Genomic DNA, 13,724 nt, shown 5'->3' on the forward strand with positions numbered 1-13,724 from the left:
GGGGCTGCGCGGCCCGCCGGCCCCCGGCCCTCACCGCCTCCCTCGCCTGGCGGGCGGCTCGCAGCGCCCCGCATGGCAGCTCCATCGCGGCGGGGCGGGGATGGGCCGCGGGGAGCGCCGCAGCCAGCTGCCGGCAGTCAGCGGCCGCCACCGGGCGCCACAAGCCGCCGAGGCCTGCCGCCACCGGCGCTCCCTCCTGCAGCCAATCGGCGCGCCGGGTACTGGAAGATTGCTCGGAGAGCTAGCCAATGGGATATGGAGAAGGAGGCGGTAGGTTAAAGGATAGCCAATCACCGTGGGGAGGGAAGGCGGGGCTGGCAGCGGGGCAGGCCAATCGCCGCCGGGCTTACCTGAGCGGTGTGGGGGAGTGTTTTGGCGGGCGGGCGGGGCCCGCCGGTACAAGGCGAGCCAAAGGAAAGTAAGGCAAAATAAAGAAGCATAAAGCAAAACAAAGCAAAATAAAGCAAAAATAAAGCACAACAAGGCAAAATAAAACAAACCTTGACAACGTAAAGCAAACCACTACAAAATAAAGCCAGGCAGCCCCGCGCGGCGTTAAGCTCGTCCCGCTCACCTAGGCGGGTCCTGTCATGGTGCCGGGCGTTAACATGGAGGCCGCCGGCCCGGTGCTGAGGGAGCGCTGGGCTCTGAGCGGGGCCCTCCTCGGAGCGGTTGTACAGAAAGTGGTGTTAAACGCTGCTGCCCCCAGGGCTTGGGATGTCAATGATGCGTAGCAGAGCTCAGGATGGGGAAAAGCCATCTTCCAGGAGCACCCTGCACAGCAGTGCTTCCCCTGGGGATGGCTGCAGGTGTGCCTCCTCTCCCCAAAACTTGCTGTCCCTTGGAGGCCAACAGCTCAACAGGCTGCTGTCAGACAGCGAAACTAGTAATTTCTTCACATGCGATCGTACACTTGCTCTGCACCTCGTTCTCGAGGACCAAACACTGTTTCCTCAGTCTAATCATGATTCCCCCACAGGCCTCATCCTTTTGTTGCAACCCTGTTTGTACTCAGGAATGTTTACCTTTTTTTACACTTTTCAGATTTGGTGTATGCCAACACAAGCTTTCTGCTCCCTCAAGCTTGTTTCACTACTTATCTTGAAGTCCACATACCTCCTGTTAAAACTCTTTCTTTTCAATATGTCCTACTCTCGGGGATGTCTAGGCAAAAGCATGACTTCATCAGATGTTAACTGCCCAGCCAACAGAGCTACTCACATGTTGCACTTTAATCCTGTTAAGCATGCAATTTAATACATATCTTTTTAATTATTTTTCCCATAAAACATGGTCTTTTCAAAGCGGATCAGATTAATATTGCAGTATCCAACTTCAGTCCTCTCTTACTAGACTTTCTGTTTAATTTTGTGGTGTTAACACTGCAGTAGTATAGGTAATGGGTTCATTTTCCATTACTGGGTACTTTTCTTTTATGGCTCTGAAAGAGAAGTTCCTGTAATTGAAGTTAGTATTCAAGCCATCCCAATTAGGTTTCCAAGATCATATCATTACTGTTGAGACAATAGCCTGGGTTCTTGGCTTTGCTTGACTGGAGAGAGTTTTCTACATCTTTTTTAAAAAGGTAGAGGCATCTTAATGTGCTGTTTGCTGCTGTTTTGATGGAAAAAGAGAGTCTCCGATCCTTAGAACACAGACTTGAGGATAATTTTCACCATATGTTTGTGAAAGAATCTTCCAAACTGTCTTTAGAGACAAATGCGTACCCACAGTCAGGGAGGCTTTTCTCAGGACTGCGAAACACCCATGAAAGCTCAAGTCTGTCCTTGGCAGTTAAATCTTCAGGAACAGATTGCTATAGCCGACTAGCACTGACTGTCAGGATCAAGGTGTTCACAAGCATTTCAACAGCCTACAAAAAACATTACTAGGGCACCCATCTAGGCCTTAAATTCAATAGACATTTAATAAAAAAAACAACGGTCTGGTAAACAACTTCATAGTCAACATTTAAATATTTCACTTGTATGCTAATAACTAAAATATAGCTGTATCTCCTTAGTATACTAGGGTAGGCAAGTAAAATTAATTAACATACCTTTCATCATCAAAAATGATTAGAATATAAGAAAATAGAAAAGAGTAAATTAGATTTCTAATTTACATTTTAGTCTGGTAAGTATTAACATACTTACTGAGGTTGCTATCTCTTTAGTTATATATGTAACTTCACTGTGTCTTGACATAACAGATACAATGTTATGTCCTATCTAAGCTCTGTTTTTGTCAATTAGCAGGGTGACAGAAAGTGCTGATACAAAGCACCCACATAGAGATTTCTTTCCAATAACAAGTATCCTACTCAGAACATCTTGTCTCCAGTCAAAGCCCAAATTTTTACAGGCAGTAGAGCAAACAAGTGGGCCTGTAAAACTCTATATGCCCCTCTAGAGCTAACAGAAGAAGGGAAGATGTTTCAGCTTCATTTGATTACAATTTCTCATCTACTTTCCTTGGTGTTAATTTAAAAAGTAAATGGCTATGGGATAGGAAAGACAATTAATTAAGAAGCCTAAGGCCGCCATCATGAAGTTTTTTTCTTTAAATACAGCACACGCAAAGCCTATTTTCAAACTTTCTCTCTCCCCATCCTATCACTGCTTGTAATTCATAATCAGTTGCCTATTAGCAGCTGCTTAAGCAGCACAGCAGTTTGTTGAGATATAATGCTGATGAGTGTAATTTATGCAATGTTGGGAGCAGATGTAGGATGCTGTTTTTTTTTTTTGTTGTTGTTGTTCTTACTGTCTGCAATGTGTTTGTGGGAAACAGGGAGAAATAAGTCAGATGTTCAGATGTCAGTATTTCAGTAGGTATTGTAGCTGTGGGAGTCAGTGCTTGTATGTGTAGTCCTGGAATATGGCTGCATAGTCCTAGAAAGATTACTAGAGAAGGTTGAAGCCCAGCTGTATGCTTTTGTTGTAACAAGCCTAACTACTTAGAGGGCAGATGCTTAGCTTCTCTAGGTCCCTCTAGAATCACAGAATCGTCTAGGTTGGAAGAGACCTCCAAGATCACCCAGTCCAACCTCTGACCTAACACTAATAAGTCCTCCACTAAACCATATCACTAAGCTCCACATCTAAACTTCTCTTAAAGACCTCCAGGCATGGTGACTCAACCACTTCCCTGGGCAGTCAATTCCAATGCCTAACAACCTTTTCTGTAAAGAAGTTCTTCCTAATATCCAACCTAAACCTCCCCTGGCGCAACTTTAGCCCATTCCCCCTCGTCCTGTCACCAGGCACTTGGGAGAATAGACCAATCCGCACCTTGCTACAATCTCCTTTAAGGTACCTGTAGAGTGCGATAAGGTCATCCCTGAGCCTCCTCTTCTCCAGATTGAACAATCCCAGCTCCCTCAGCCGCTCCTCGTAAGACTTGTTCTCCAGACCCCTCACCAGCTTCGTTGCACTTCTCTGGACTCACTCGAGCACCTCCATGTCCTTCTCATCGTGAGGGCCCCAAAACTGAACACAGTACTCGAGGTGTGGCCTCCCCAGAGCTGAGTACAGGGGGACAATCACTTCCCTAGCCCTGCTGGCCACGCTGCTTCTTATACAAGCCAGGATGCTGTTGGCCTTCTTGGCCACCTGAGCACGCTGCTGGCTCATGTTCAGCCGACTATCGACCAGTACTCCCAGGTCCTTCTCTGCCAGGCAGCTTTCCAACCACTCATCTCCCAGCCTGTAGCTCTGCTTGGGGTTGTTGCGCCCCAGGTGCAGGACCCGGCACTTGGCCTTGTTGAACTTCATACAGTTGACCTCAGCCCATTGGTCCAGCCTATCCAGATCCTCCTGCAGAGCCTTCCTACCCTCGAGCAGATCGACACATGCACCTAACTTGGTGTCATCTGCAAACTTACTGAGGGTGCACTCAATCCCCTCATCCAGATCATTGATAAAGATGTTAAACAGGACTGGCCGTAGTACTGGCCCTGGGCTCAGTACTAGGGCCAGTTCTCTTTAATATCTTTATTTTTAGTATCTTACCCTAATTAGAGCTTATTAGAAAAACAAACCAACTACTGCTGTGATACCCTTCTGACTACAAAGCGGCTGCAAAGTGGCTGCCTCAGAAAAGGGCAGTTTGGCTGCTCTTTTGATGGCTAGTGCCACACCTAGTTCTGAAGCTTCGTTTGCAAATCATACAAATGCAGAAAGAATTGAGGGGGAGAGTGTGGGAAATGCTTTAGGAGTTGTGGGGGGGGGGGGGGGTTCTAGGAGGAGAAAGAAGAGGCATTGGAAGAAGAGGTATAATAAAAAGCACTATGAGAGGCATTGGAAGCTGGAAGAATGTCTGATATTTGAGGTAGTTTACTTCAAAGTTTAGTAGAAAGAAAACCGTTGGAAAGGCTGAAACTTTGGTAAGCTGCTAAGGTGGCTCACTGTCTGAGGTGATTGGGTAAGTGTGAAAGTCTTAAAAAATCTGTAGCAAAGAGTTAGAGCAAAAGGAGAGATGGATTCTAGTTCTTGGAAAACTCAGAAGAGGGAGATCTGAGAGAAACGTTGGTTTGGAGACAGGATAGTGGAGGGGAAGAAGACAGGCCTGTGTCCTTTGCTTTTGTTGAGTATGGACCTAGTAAAAAGCTTAAGCAGTATGGATTAGTTGTTTTTTCAAGGGTATAACCCCCATAAAAACTAGCAGAAAGATTGTAAAGGAAAACTGGGGTGGAAAAAAAAAAAGAGCTCTATTCTTTAATTGAAAAATTATGGATAGGCTGTCAAGTAAGGTTATCTTGTGAATGCATGGTATTAAAACACAAACTATAATCTTTCTGCTGTTATCTCAGTGAATATGGGGAGTGAGATAAATAGGGAGGTTTAAAGATTTGGTTATGATTTGAGAGGTGAGTGTAAGTGAGAAAGGAAATATCTAGCTCTGGTGTGAGTTTGAACACTGCTGTTTCCATGTGCCTTAGAAGGTGTTCAAAGGTGAGGGTATTCTGAAAGAAGAGAGAAAGCTTTGGTCTGGCCTGTGCTGCTCTGTGCTTTAATGATCTAAGAGCTCCTAACCTGCAGATTGCCTCTTTAGTCTGGTATTGGAAGGCAGGGAAAAAGAAATGTCTGATAGACTTGCTTAGTTCACCGAGTTGAACTTGTGCAATGGTGTGGCAGAGAGCACATGTTATTAGACTAAAAGCTGCAAATTCCTCCTTTTGATTAAAAAAAAAAAAGGGGGGGGGGGCTTTGGAAATACTGAAGTCTTTATATTTAAATCTTCAAGGAAATGACTATTGCAAGACCAAGTACAGTATCAGTTTGTGTAGTCAAGGGCTAGCTGTCTGTGGTTTAAAGCTTACAGTTTAAAGCTTTAGCACTTTAAAACTAAGGGGTTTGTCTTGGACTAGCTGATAATAAATAAAAAGGAAAGCCTGCCTCAAATGGCTATTGCAAAATTACCCTTAGTAATGTTAATTATTGAATTCCAACGTGACTGGATCCTGTAGGGATATTGAGTGACTATAGCTAGCATGTATGGCGGGCATCAATACCTGCTATAAAAGCTGAGAAGCTTATTGACAGCTGTGCTGAGTGGAGATATGTATTGGAGTCCTGCGATACCCTTTCCTTTCTCTGCTGCCCCAGGGTGCCAGAATCATCTCTGCTATCAGTTTCCAAAACTGTCTGCCAGAATACCTCCTAGCGAAGCTGGACTTGGCCCGTTAAGAGGCTCCTGGCTTGTTGTACTCAATTTGTTCCAAGGTATTTTGTGGCTTAGTCACCACTCTGAGCCTGTCAGTCTCACAAAAAAAACGCTGCCTTTCGGTTCATACGGGAAAGCGTATTTTGTGTTTCAGACTTTTTTTTTCCCAATGTTTCTCCAACTTCTTGTTTCAGTCGGTTTGGCTGCTTGCCTGCTTTTTGGCTCAGTTTTTGCTTGTTATTGGAATAAATCAGTTGTTTGCTTTAATGGCTTGGTTGCCAGTGAAACCGAATATTGTGACTAGGTAATTATTGTGACTAGATAATGATCTCTGGCTGCTTTTGAAAATAGTATTCTCAGCTGCACCTCAATGTTTATTTTTCTGTAAATGTCTCAGTGTTTCTCTTACAGCAGGAAACCCATTATTCACTTTTGAAGTTTACCGCCAGTGACATTTTTGCTTCATTTTTTATTAATAAAATGTGTCACATTATCACTGTAACACAAATGGTGTGTTTTGGGTTAGATAGACAAAGCTAGGAAAGCTGTAAAATTACTGCTGGAGTCCGATCTTCTCATTTAATACACCAGAACCACAAGTCTACATGAGCTTTTGGTGAATAATTCTACTTAAGTTGTGTGTGAGGTCTAGTGGGATGCGCGTATATTTAGGATGGTGATGACTGAAATGCGGGGCCGAGAGGGTACCTAAAAGACATATTTGCGTGCTTAAACTTAATTTTGGAAGAAAGAGCGCCCGGGGGTGCGGGATGGCGCCGGGCGCCCTCACAGCGACGCCCCCCGGAGCCCCTCGCCCTGAGGCGGGGCAGGCCCGCAGCCGCTCGGCGTCCCGCGGGCCGTCCTCTCCCTGCCTCTCCGCGGCCGGGGGCCGGCCTGAGGCCTTTAATTTTTATTTTATTTGCCTTTTTTTAATTTTTTTTCCCCTCCCCCGCCGGAGCCGCCCTCCCCCGTCACGTGGCGAGGGCGCGCACCGGGTGCACGATGGTGGTGGCGGCGGCGGCGGCGGGGCCGGGCGACGGCGGCGGCGGCGGGAGAAGGCGCGGGTAGAAAATGGCGGATTTCGAGGAGCTGCGGGTGAGGAGGGAGAGGCTCGGCGGGGACGACATGTCGCCCGGTCGTGTGTGGGGGTGAGGGGACTTTACCCCGGCCTTTCCCCCCCCGGGAGGAGAGGCCCCGGAGCGGGGCTGATTTCGCCCTCCCCGGGAGGAAGCGGGGCCGCTTTATTCCTTTATTTTTTTTTTTTCCTTCTTTCTTCCTCCCCCTCCCGACATCTTTCTTAGAAGCCGGGGCGGCTGCCAGTGGCCCAAACCGGGCTGGAAGGCGGCACAGGGCTCGTCTCCGCCGGGGAGCGCAAATTGCTGTATTTCCTCGCAGACATGTTGTTTTTAACCTTTTACGTTACAGCTCTTGTGTGACAGACTCCGGCGGGGGCTGTCCTTTGGGGGTTTAGGTGTGTCCACAAAGAGCTGGCTGCGGCGCTTACAACATTTCTTCCCTCCTTCTTCCCTCACGTTTTTTGGCACCTTTAGTGAGAAGGGAAACCTTGCCCTTGCCCCGCATCCCCACCTGCAGAAGCGCTGCCGACTGAATACCTCACGGATGCCCTCCCTGCCCCCAGCCGAACCCTGCTGTGGGAAGAATAAAAGCCAGTGAGATGTGGGCTGCTGAGTTAGGATTCTGTGTAGAGAAAGGTCTGATGTCTAATACTCTGTTCAACGGTGGGAAATGTGCTGCAATCACCAGAGAATTTCCTACGCCAGGGCTTCTTCAGCACTAACGCTGCCCTGGTGTAGGTAGGGAGCTCGGTTATGAACACCTCAGGGAGAGAGCTGTGTTTCCCTGCTGGAGAAAGCAGCGCTCTGTCTCAGTCTTGGGTTTAAGAAGCATTGCCTTATTTTTTTTTCTCAGTTGTTAAAAGGTTATTTTTAATTTGTGCTTGCATGTTTTCTTGCTTAGTGTTCTGACTCACTTGCAGCCTGCTTTTTAAGAGCTCTCAGAGGGTGTAGCTCTGGAGGTGGCTAAACCCCCGCTGTTAACTCTAGCAGGGATTGCTCTCCTTTTTGTAGCTCTTCTTGAGGTTTGAGCCAGGGCCATGATTTGCTTTTTCCAAAGCACTGTGCTCCTTTATCTAGATACGTGTAAGTACTGATAGATAGTTTGGGAGTTGGGTACCTGCATGCCTTTGAGATTGTGTGCATCTGAGGCGCTTGCCAAAAGTAACACAGGAAATACAGAGGGGAAAAGGGAGCAGGATTTCAGGCCAACTTCAGGACTCTCCTTTCTTCACTGGAAATAAAGTATCAGCACGTAAAAAAAAAAAAAAGTGCTAGTCTGAACAGATGCCTCCTGGTGTTTCCATTCATCTTGTAACCTGGAGTGTCTTGGAAATAAGTGCACTAGCCTGGAGCTTCTCTAAATGTCAGGTCAATGTGCAGATGACGGTCCATTTTGGGAAAGCTCTAATATTTTTTTTTGGAGGAGAATATGGTAGATTGCCCCATGTCTTTAAGGCCTTTACTGAGCTTAAGTCCACCCCCCCCTTTTTTTTTTTTTTTTTTTGGAAAGAGGATACGTGTGGCTGTGTTTTCTTGAACACCATGCACTTGGTTTGTAGGTTTGTTTCACTTAAGACAACCACTTCTTCCTGCTTTTGGTCAAAGAGGAGATATTACCAGACATTACTTGATCTTTGGGAATGATCTTAAACTTCTGCTTTGTAGAATAACGTATGGGATGTTTTTATGGCAGTATTGTTTGCTGTCATGTTCATTGCAGTTTCCTGTAGTATGTGATCTCTGCCTGCCTTATAAAAGGCCACTGGGGCAATTTGAAGAGTTATATTTATTTTATTAAGTTGTTCAGGACTTAATAAAGGCAGGAGGTCAGAGTTCTCTCTTAAATCTTGTGTTTTTTTTTTTTTTTTTTTTTTTTCTATGAAGGAAATATATGGGGCAGTTTTTCTCTATTGTCAAGGTGAAGGATTATCTTAATATTTGTTAGTACCATCCCTGCCATCCTCTGGATCTTTAAAATAGAAATTCTGGGGGCTGTGGTCCAAAGGGACATGGCTGTAGTGGAAGAAAATGGATTCAGAGGAACCTGCGGTTACATCAAGCCTTCTGAAAATCTTTAGGTTTGTTTAAGGATTCAGGAATAGCTGTAACTGCTGTTCCTTTTTTCTAAGATATTGGTGAAAACATCCAGTACAAGGCTTGCCCTTTGAGACCTTAGATCTAGAGAGAGAATTTTCTTCGGATAACCCCCAATTAATTAGTAGTTTTTATTGCCTTCTGTAAGTTCCAGTTTCTGGAATATTAAGTTGCAGAGAAAATGTGGTGAGGACAACTTTTCTTGTGTTTAGAGATGCATTTTCTAGACCTGCTGGTCACAGATGTTTTTAAGCATGGCTCATGCCTATATCCATAATCTTCTGTCATGGGCAGCCTGACAAATGTCAAAGGGGTTACATGGACAAAGGTGGATGTGGCACAGACATCTGCAGCCTGTGGTGTGGAGGCCCAAGGTGGTGTGAGGATGCTTTTTTTTTTTTTTTTTTTTTTGAACAGAATACACCCAGGAGTGGGAACTACAGCTCCTTCTGAGAGCCGTCTGTGAGAACATGATTCCAGCTCCCACCCAATTCTGAATTCACTGAGATTTGGCTTGAAGCTGTGGTTTGTGTCCCAGAAAATACCGTGGATAAGAGGATTGGTTTCATGTTATTCCTTGGAGGGGGAGCATCTCTTAGGTCCTGAGTTTCTGCTGGCATCTTGACAATTTGGTAACCAATCCATTGTGCTTGCTATCCTTGAACTGTTGCTGATTCCTGGTTTAGAAGATAACAGCTTCAGTCTGATACTTGGTATTTAATCGGATTTTCAAGTAATGTGTTAGTTTCATCTTTATGGAAAATAAAACCCCTTTAGGCAAATGCCTCTGCCAGAACTAATTTGTGTGACACTAGTGATTGGCTTCATGGCTGTTTAGAAAAGACACTTTACCAAGAAGAGATGAAAGTGTGCTCATACAACCTAGAGAGAGGAAAGTCCACAAAACTTACTAGTTCAGGGTTTATAAATGCTGAAAGTCACACTTATAATTGTTGCTCCAACACATCCAGTATGTAAGTGATTAACTATGTGTGAGCTATATGGCTCAGTATTTGAGTACAGAAATTGAAGTCTTGCTCTTAGACCTCTCGTTCACAGCATGCTTGGTGTCTTGTCACTCCTCTGACTTCTGTGCTGGTCTGAGCGGACAGCATTTTGCCTGTTTGCCAAGAGAAGTCATACTTAGCACTGTCCTTCATGCCAGGAACGCAGTGAAATGCTGCATTGCTCCTGAGGAATGGGAGAGATGGGGAGCATGCAGCAGAGAGGGCCCTTGTAGGTGCACAACCTATTTAAGTCTTGTCAACAGTAGCATTCAAACTGGTGACTATACTATGTTGCAGACGTAAGCCTATATTTTAAAACTTGGGTTCTAAATTGCTAGCCAGGAAGAAAATACTTAGTTATTTTCATGTGCCCTTTAAAAGTTCATTGCCAAACCCGCTTTGTACTGGTTCATTTTGACCAGGTCCATACCGTTGTGTTAAATGCCTACCAGTCTGGGATTTTGATGTAGAAGTCAAGCTCTACATGTTAATCTGAGGGTAAACATCAAATGATGGAAGAATGGGCAGAATAAATACTGACAAGTTTCTGTTGGTGTTGCAGTGGTCTTTAGGCTACAATTAGCATTCAGTGTGTTAAGTAACAGTATGTTATGATAAGCTATTAACAGTATTTTATCAGAGGTTATCTTGCACTCGTATTTCACTTTTTCTGTGCTTTCTAGATGCGTAGTTACTTATTCATACCAGTGAGGGCTATTGTGGTAATTTGAAAGCTTCTTGCATGCAGGATAATTAACAACTAATGGTAATGGTTGTGCTGAGATAGGGATGGGGGGAAGAAAGAGGCAATGTAGTTTATGGGGCTTTAAAAATGGGATTGCAATGAAATGAGTCAAGCTTTGTTTTGAGGGACTTGTGTGAACTGAAAATCGTAAGCCAAATACTGATGTTCATTGTGGTATTGGGTACATGCAAATTCTCTGGACTTTTAATGTCAAATTTAGGAATCAGGCTAAAGTTGGTCCGAAGTAGAAAGTCATTGTAGTTCTGAGGACCTAATAATGGTCATGCTGTTTGAACCAACTGTTAGCACAGACCAGATCTGAAGAAATATGCTGCTTGCTGATACAAATGTAATTGGGAATCTCTTCATTCTTTCTCTGGACTTCCAGTTTTTCATCATAGCTACATCAGCTTCCTGACTACATTTATATCTTTATCTAGAGTCATCTCAGAGATCTTCATCTGAAGAAATGAGTTGCTTTTCTTACTGGTGTTACTAATTTCTAGCCCACTCTAAATAAGTACACATGCAAACTTATTGCAAAAGATGTTACAGATGTGCTTCTTTGCTGTAATGAGTGGTCAAAAAGGGCTTAAAGTCAGGAGTGAGATTCTGTGAGGATTGATGCTTGGTGCCTTCCTTCCCTTTGTAGCTTCCAGACATGTCCAGAAGGCAGTGGGGCTGAAGCAGACTTCTTCATCAGGGACTGACAAGAACTTCTGAGTAAACTTGTGTGGCTTCTCTGGGTTCAAATGTAGAGTTTGCTACCTGAGCAGCTACAGTTGCCCTAGAAGCTAGTTATCAGTGGTTATTGTAAACATTTTTCAAGAATGTTATGTTCATTCATATACTTACACTGATAGTTAAAATAATAGGTAGCTTTGGCCAGGGGAGCATGGAGATCAGACCTTGTTCTACAGATGCTTTTCATCCTTTACTTTGCTCTGAAGCTTGCCTGCCATTAATTTCAGTGGTGGGTCAGCATTTCCTGGACTCCTTAAAATCATGATCCCCCTGAAACGAATGCCATTCCACATACACCTACAGCTTAATGCTTCAGAACAATGTTTCTGCCCATGAATCATGGTTGCTAAAATTTGAAAATAAGAAACAGAATCCCATGAAACATCTGACCTTCAAGCATGAATCTTGGGGGGTGGGAGGGAGGGAATGTTTCCAGAGCATAAAAGTACTAGAATTATCCAGTCTTATTTCTTAAATTTCTTAAAGTTCTGTCAAACTACTTGTTGTGCTCATGGAGAGACAGTAAAAATAAAATGGCTTTGGTCTTCTGTGTTGAAAAAGCTTTTTATTGGGCTATGCAGTTGTAAAGAATTTCTCTTAAGAGAAAATTGATGGCATTTACATGACACAACTTGAATGTCTCATCTTAATTCAGTGATGTGAAAAGCATGTTAATAGCTAGGCTGCAGTCTTCTGCAAGATTGCTGGAACCCCAAAAGAAAATAATTTGGTAAGGTTTGTTGGAAATAGATTATCTGTCTTGCACTATGATTATAAATGCTCCTAAGCATATGTTATGCCTCCATAAAACCTTGTTGATTATAACAAGCACCCACTTTGATATGTCTATAAATGGAATAATAAGCTAAACTACATGGATGAGACTAGCTCTGTCTTTATGTTCACGGTCGCTATTGCCTTAGAGGGGAAGTAGCATCAGTTTTACAGGGAAAAATATTGCAAAAGACATTGTTTAATTATTTCCAGTAAAACTCACTTTTGCAAGATTCTTCTTTCAAAAGCACATGTAAGATTTTTGTGTTGATGGACAAAACCATGCATTTTTGTACTCCCAAGTTCTTTAACGGAGGTGTCAATTTAAAATCTTGCTGACTGTGGTACTAAAGACAGGCTGTGTCTTCCACTAAAATGAAATCCATCTTGTAACAAGATGCTAGTTTGTGGAATTCCCGCATAAAATGCTGGCCATTTCAAGGCATGATTGACTGCACATTTCACCTTGATTAACTTGCAGGAATGCACATGAGGCAGCAGTCAGGGTAATTGAAAGTATTTTGCAAGACATGCTGTTTCCTTAATCTCAATGTAAAGGGTTATTTCATTCATTTGCATTCTGATTATGGAATCCAGAATCATGCTTACTGTCTCCATCTGAATTGAAGGCATTGATGTGGCTGTGAAGCTTGTACCACTATTTATGGAAGCACGCAATATGAAGGTCTCAGTAAATTCTTCAATATCAGTGTTATATTTGAGAACTGCCACACTTTCTCTTATATGGCTTTACTATAAAGCTGTTCCAGTCCTTCAAACTATTCTTAAAATACCAAAAAACTTAATTTTTTCACCCTGCTTGCCTGTGAGACTAAGGACGAATAGCAAGGGAGGGGCAGGCAGAAACATCCTTGAGCAGCTTGCAAGCTGCACGTTTCTTTTGTCTCCATCTCCTCTTCCCATATTGCTTTTCTGTTTAGAGAAGTTGCTGGGATGAAATTAAGATATCTGTTGTTGGCTTCTTAAAAGTTTGTGTGAGCCACTCAGCACCTCGTGTGACACTGCTTTTGCCAGCAGCTTTATCTGTGGTGCATTTATAGACGGGGCATTGTGGGGAATACCAGCCTGAAGACTGCTCAGCTCCCCTCCTGATAGCAGCATCGCTGTACCCAAATTGGCTGCCTGGAAACATTGAAATGCACTATCTGAAATAAGATATGTCTCCTCAAAGATGAGGAAATAGTATACCTGGTGGGAATAATACCGTGGTATTTTAGATGTTTTAGAACGTGTGAATTGATGTGACCTTTTAAAGGCAGGTCCTGGTTCCTTGCACCTGTTTGCCTGTAGTGGCCCAAGCTGAGTGTTCATCTGGTTCAGTTCCCTGATCTGTCTCCCTGGAGAAGTGATCCCCTTGGTGTTCAGGAGAGAGCAGGGAGTTTCTGCCTCCTTTAGGGATGACAGTGGCTGCAACACAGCTGTGTTGAATCCCCAGTTTAAGATGGGATCTGTGTTAGACTACATCCATGTAAACTCTGCACTGGAGAGATGAGGGAAGATAAACCCAAAGCGCTGCATTTTGAGAGTTGTATCCAACCCGAAATCAATGCCCAAAGCTTTAAGTATTTTATACTAGACTACGAGTTAACAGTCAAC

At 44.0% G+C, this 13,724-nt stretch overlaps 2 protein-coding genes across 18 annotated transcripts in view; one reads left to right on the top strand and one right to left on the bottom strand.

Annotated features, from left to right (window-relative positions):
- The window catches only part of KATNAL2 (katanin catalytic subunit A1 like 2), a 30,891-nt gene extending 30,627 nt beyond the window's left edge, over positions 1-264 (bottom strand). For 5 of the 8 annotated variants that reach the window (XM_040540604.1, XM_040540596.1, XM_040540597.1 and 2 more), the window contains exon 1: positions 35-189. In XM_040540604.1, coding sequence (XP_040396538.1) covers positions 35-85 — 51 coding nt within the window. In that variant the 5' untranslated portion in view covers positions 86-189. Of the gene's footprint in view, positions 1-34 lie in introns of all 8 variants that reach the window. The other 3 variants (XM_040540605.1, XM_040540598.1, XM_040540601.1) reach the window with 3 other exon arrangements.
- Positions 1-13,724, top strand: part of PIAS2 (protein inhibitor of activated STAT 2) — a 37,870-nt gene that overhangs the window by 753 nt on the left and 23,393 nt on the right. For 3 of the 10 annotated variants that reach the window (XR_005815159.1, XR_005815160.1, XM_040540590.1), the window contains exon 1: positions 4,151-4,332. The exons of 1 other annotated variant lie outside the window; for it this stretch is intronic. Coding sequence is in view for 3 of the 9 variants with exons in the window: in XM_040540591.1 (XP_040396525.1) it covers positions 6,739-6,762 (24 nt within the window). In the remaining 6 variants the exon portion in view is untranslated. Of the gene's footprint in view, positions 1-174; positions 271-4,149; positions 4,333-6,512; positions 6,763-13,724 lie in introns of those variants that run through there. 6 more of the 10 variants (XM_040540589.1, XR_005815158.1, XM_040540588.1 and 3 more) reach the window with 6 other exon arrangements.

The sequence above is a fragment of the Cygnus olor genome, chromosome Z (genome assembly GCF_009769625.2).
Source record: "Cygnus olor isolate bCygOlo1 chromosome Z, bCygOlo1.pri.v2, whole genome shotgun sequence".
NCBI classification, from domain to species: Eukaryota; Metazoa; Chordata; class Aves; order Anseriformes; family Anatidae; genus Cygnus; species Cygnus olor.